The 6,000-nt window shown below is 41.6% G+C and overlaps 1 protein-coding gene across 1 annotated transcript; it reads right to left on the bottom strand.

Annotated features, from left to right (window-relative positions):
* Nucleotides 1-653: 653 nt before the first annotated feature.
* On the bottom strand, nt 654-4,455 carry LOC121416522 (tripartite motif-containing protein 45-like). Its single transcript, XM_041610015.1, has one exon. The coding sequence runs from the start codon at nt 4,436-4,438 to the stop codon at nt 2,546-2,548; it is 1,893 nt and encodes a 630-aa protein (XP_041465949.1). The 5' UTR covers nt 4,439-4,455; the 3' UTR covers nt 654-2,545.
* Between the last annotated feature and the right edge of the window lie 1,545 nt (nt 4,456-6,000).

The following is a 6,000-nucleotide window of genomic DNA, read 5'->3' on the forward strand; positions in this document are numbered from 1 at the left end:
TCATTTCTAAGATTATCCTAGACTTCTTAAAGTCAGGCAATGACTGGTATACCTCATCTATTCTGCTCTCTCTCATCCCAGTTCTGCTCTGTTATTCCATCTTCATTCCACTCTTTGAAAAAGTTTTTGAGGTTGAACTGGTCCCCTAAGAACCCCGAAGTGTAGTTCCTCAAGGAAAAGAAGATTGTTAGACACCGCCTAAATCTATTAAAGCGGTGACGAGTATTCCTCGTTCATCCGTTTCTCTCTCATTCGAGTTCTGCTCTGTTACGTATTACCTCTCCACCTCACTCTACGGGAAGTCTTTGAAGGTTGTCTTCTGGCTCCAACAATGGCTTGGTCCCACACGACGGAGACAATGCATCTGAAGTAAGATGAACTGTTGGTCATATGTCTCTTCCCGTTTGGAGGCATCACCCATCTGGCAGCAAATGATTCAGCATAAAACCAACATGATCATCCTCAAGAAGATCATTGATGCAGCAAACGAGAAGAGTGTGATGAATGTTGAGTTACTATATGATCTTTTGAACCATTCCCAATGACGGTTGTTTCCTACCGGTGCCCGATTAGCACCTGGGTGAGAGTGGCAAAGTGTGGATTGACGCCTTGCCAAAGGACGCTAGACCATGGTGGGATTCGAACACACGACCCTCTGATTAGAAGGCGAGAGTCAGAATCGTTACACCACGGCGCTTCCACGGTTAAACTCTTCCTCCAGTGCCAAAACATTACATTGTGACGCATGGCACTTTTCTAGTAGTTTAAATTATAGGATAGGGCGTGGTGCTATTAAAACAATTGTAGGACCTACTATCTTCTTCAGTGCTCTCAGATCCCCTTGTACCTTCTTTGCTCATATAGGTTCCGTCTTGGTTTGATCAGTAATCTCCGTTATGATTTCAGTTGATAGAATCTTTTTTTTCTTTGTTTTTGTTATGGTTTCCATTGGAAATACGAACTCTCCATGGCCCCATCTTACAAAGAGTTTCGATCGATCCGATAAACCACAACTACGGATGGCCAGCAACGTCAACATCTGAAATGCAAATTTGTTCAAATTATAAATAATGATGTATATTCATACATTCATCGTTCTCCTGAAGAATCGGTGTAATTTCCCTTGTTTACTAAAGATTATTGTCGAAAAGGTTATGGTATGGATGAATTTCCATACAGTTGAGATTGATTTGATCAATCATAACTCTTTGCAAGACGGGGCCTAGAAATCTTCCTGACCCAAGCAGTGAGCAACGGCAACAACAGAGTAGTTTTTACAATCATAAGCGCCATTTTATATTTAATGTTAAATATGTCCTGAATGTTAAATCGCTACACGAATCGGTGATGATAGGCCTCTCCAATAATCATTACATGATCACGTAAACATCGAACAATCCTGATGCAGGAAAATGGGGGGGGGGGGTCATTGATTTACTAATTGTTCCATAGAAGACCAACTTTTCTTCGTAAAAGAATGACCATGCACCAGAATATAACCAAGGTCTAGCGCCAATCCGCCGATTAGAGATTGGGAGACATGTGCCCTCTATGTTAGCTTTGGGAAAGGGCACTTCCAAACAACAAGGTCCAATCTGGACTAGTCTACATCTTTTAGAAGAGATGATCAGATGGCAAGATCTTGGAACGTATATAAGCAATCTTTCTTTTCTAGTGTGTTCATATATTACTGTGTAAACATATGTTATGTTTTATGGTTCGATAAGTTAATTGAATTGATATACATGTATATATGATAACGATTCACATATAAACAACTTAATTTTAACATATACCATTTTGCTGAAATTACATGAAGACGACACGAACCGTATTAACATATGCCTGATCGCAATAAAAAGGGATGATATTATCGATATTGTTTAAAATTCATCAAACAAAACATGATAAAAATATTGAATGATGAATAAATACATATAAAAATCAAATTGAAGCATTTGGCGGATACTTTTGGTGAACTTTGAGGTATAATCTAAAGAGTGATGGCAAATCTATATGGCGTGGGGCTTTTAGGTGTGAAGTTTTTATCTGGATCGCTTAACACACATCTAGTGACACCCCGTGCGATATTTGAAAAGAAAAGATGTATTGCTAAACTTCTCCTTTCATTCTATATAGATTAATTGTTAATTAACGTACAGTGGTTCCCCCTTTTTGAAATTCCGAGGATGTATACATAATTAATAGTGTTTTTGTACAGAGTACACTTTGACAAATATGCACGGTCGCAAATATCCGGGGATCAGGGGGCATAATAATTTTGTTGTTAGTTAAATTTGAAAAATACAATTACATGAATAATAAAACATCTCTCAGCGTACACAAGATCTTTCCATTTCAATGCACTGATAGCAGTGTAAAAGAATTATGGCTTTGTAATCAACTCGATCGCTTCGCTCATACCTTGCCTCTATGTAGTGCACGTATCCCCAACCCATCTATAGGGAACATTATCGCCTATGAGTCTATAGCTAGAGCCATGCGGATGCACACCTTAATCTTCCAGACCTCGATTGTAACATGGTTAAACGCCCAGTTCAATGAAGTATAGATGTTTGGTTCGAGTTGCTATGGCAACAAGTTTGGGCGTCAGAGATACCATGCAGCAAAAGGCATTCCAGAACGATGAACTACCGATTTTATGGGGAAGTTTCAGATCCCTGAATCTTATATCCTCAATGAGGGTTACACCTACAAGACGGTACCTAGCTAACCGAAGCACTTTTGAGCCACCTTCAACTCGGGCCACCAGAACTCTATCATGACTATCTACTGCCGCGTACAAGTATTCGTTTTCCTTTTCTGCTTGGATGCTACTGCCTAAGTGACCATCTGTATCATAGACATGGATTGTGCTCGGCGCGTAGATGCAAGTACCTGTGATTATTACACCCGTCGTGGTAACTGCAACCTTTATTGCGTTGATTTTAATGGGGACGACTTTCCTTGGATTTGGGTCCTCACCACTGAAAATATATACCTCTGGATTCTTGTTGACGGCGTACACATTATCGCGATGGTCTCTGCATAGCCTGAGATCCCACCGCCCTTTCTTGCAAGTGTAATTAAACGATGTATCATTGCTGGTGGAATATACGCTACACATCTCGGTTGTACGAGACACGACAGGTCTACCATCAGCTAAGATAGTTAGATCATGCAAGGGCTCCTTGATGCAGTCACGTAGATATGGCTCCTCTCGGCCAGATAGGAAGTAGCTTTTGTATGTATTTCCGCCTCCTCCTGGAACTAGTACCACAGCATCAGTAGACAGCGCTGCCATTCCCAAAGCATCAAAGGCAACATCTAATTCCCTCACCAACCTCATTCCGACCTGCATATAACCCAGGTCTAGCAACCTCTCGTCCACAGAGCAGAACTCGACCCCATTTGCAGCCTTCTTCATTTGATCCACTGCAATGGTTACATCATCTGTTTCTTTCAAGAGCTTCTGGAGGTCTTCACACGCGAGCGAATGAGCTGAAAAGCTATCGCCCTCTAGATTTTTCAGTCTGTCCACCATCACCAGTGACAACAAACTGCTAATAGTCTTTACCCTTTTTCTCTGGTTGGCTTTTAACATGTCAAGTTCCTCGTCGAACCTTCCCTGTACTGATCTTAAATTCTCCACAAGTGCATTCTGCGTTCCTTGAAGACGCTGTAGCTTGCTGTCACGTACTTTAAGAACACCTCCTTCGAGATTCTGAATGGTACCATGCATGTCGCGTCGGGCCTGCTCTATCCGCCGAATATTCTCCTTAATGCGATTCTTCCCTCGGCTGCACTGTTGGCTAATGTCATTTATCTTCTCCTGAATGTCCTTCTCGAAATCCTCCTGGTTTTTGATCACGTGACCTCGGTGGTCGACGACGACGCACTTTAGGCAAACATGAACTGTGCATGTTTCGCAGAAGAGGTCTTTCCTCTGCAGTTCATGCGCTACACACCTATCACTCTGCCGATGGGTGACTACTTCCCCATCATCCAGTGAAGCAACACGATGTTTAGCAAAGAGGAATCGCATTTGCCGATGACCCTTATGACAACATTCGCACATATAAACATCACAATCTTTGCAAAATGACACAGCGATCGAATCCTCGTTGCATGACGAGCACGTTTGTTTGGCATCCAGAAGCGCCATCAATCCACCCAAGGAGCTGGTGTACTCATCGACGCGTTCAGCAATAGAACGGTTCCTGGAGAGTCCAGGAACTCTGGTCTCTGGAAGCTTGGTGGTACTCCGACAAAGAGGACAGGTCAGGTGATCACTGTCTCTTTGACTTTCGTCACATTTGACGAGACATCTTCGACAGAAGGTGTGTTCACAGTTGAGAAGAGTTGCATCTTCGAAAATATCAAGACACAGCGGACATATGAGATCCTCATGAGGCGTTTTGGTCACCTTCTCTACCATCGGTCTTGTCTGGTAGTCAAAACTCTGAAAATAAAATGCCAGAAACATCAAATGGCTTTGACTGCCAATTTGTCAATATTCCTAACGTTTTATTCTACAAAAAATACCGTTACCAATTAAAGTAAATTAAGGCATATAATTGGTCACATTAAAAGGAGGAGAGATGACTCTCTCGAATTAAATAAGGACCCCGGCCGGGTTCGCCCCTCCCCCCCCCCCCCACCGCCGGCCACGGAAGATACCCTATGCAGTGGCGTAACGACGGGGAGGGGCATAAAGCCACATCCCCATCGGCTGACCCCCCCCCCAAAAAAAAAAAAAAAAAGCAGTCCACGCACGAACCGCGTCCAAAAACTAAAAAAAACCCCACCCCTTTAAACGCGTTATTTAATTGTTCACGCGTGTGTACAGCAGTCTATTTGACTGGCCGGGCGCCACTGACCCTATGGAAAAAGAATACATTTGGTTAAACATCTTTTTATGATTTCGTTTCGTCTGAGAAACTAATTATTCAGGGACCGCGGAAGCGGGGGGGGGGGGCTTCAGCCCCCCCCCATTTTTTTCCAAGACCATGTTCAAAAACGCGAAAATTACAATACGATTGTGATTTTTTGCATAGTCAGACCCCCCCCCCCCCCCACTTTAAAAACCGTCCCGCGGCCCCTGTTAAATTCCACTTTCCACCCCGTCCACTTTTTACTTTCCAGACGAGTTTAAGAAATTCTCCTCAGTGAATGAGTATAAGTACAAGTCATAACTCCTCCCTGTATGCAGGATGTGAAAGGGTGTGCAATGCAACAGTTATTTGTTTGGGAAAATAAAGATAACTTCACAGGCAATTTAACTGGTGAGAATTTGAAAAAAAATAAAAGGAGAGAAAAAAGGGAAAATTTCTTACAGTAAAAATTTCCATGCCCTATCATTGTATAGCCGGGATGTCGCACTGACATCGAGATCAGAACATATCAAAGGGTGTAAAATTAATGTCCAACGGTACATGATGTAATAATCTCCTAAACAATGATATTGAACTAACGCCAACAATTTTACACTTTCCTCTCCACACCAATGAGCACCGCAGTATCGTGTATCAAGTTTGTTTAAGGACAAATCTGCACCCCCCCCCAAAAAAAAAGGATTCAAATAAAAAGAGAAAAAGAATCCAACAAGCATAACACTGAAAATGTCATCAAAATCGGATGTAACATCAGAAAATTATGATATTTTGAATGTTCGCTTAGTTTCACATTACAATTCTTTATACACATCCTGGTTGGTATGCAAATGAGGTGTATGATGACGTCACCCACTTCCCTTTTTTGTATTTCATTATATCAAATATAATTTTATTTATTCCTCATTGTCCTTTGAAATAAAGTTTTGTTCTCCCTGACATAATTACCGTTTTTGATTATGGTTCAGTCAATTTGGTCCTTATTGTCATATCAGTAAACAATAAAAAACCAAAACAAAAGAAATAGTGAGTGGGGGACATCATTGACTCTCTCATTTAAATCATTTGTGCAAGACTGTTATGTGAAAAATAAGCCAAACTTTAACAA

Source organism: Lytechinus variegatus, chromosome 6, assembly GCF_018143015.1.
Source record: "Lytechinus variegatus isolate NC3 chromosome 6, Lvar_3.0, whole genome shotgun sequence".
Classification (NCBI taxonomy): Eukaryota; Metazoa; Echinodermata; class Echinoidea; order Temnopleuroida; family Toxopneustidae; genus Lytechinus; species Lytechinus variegatus.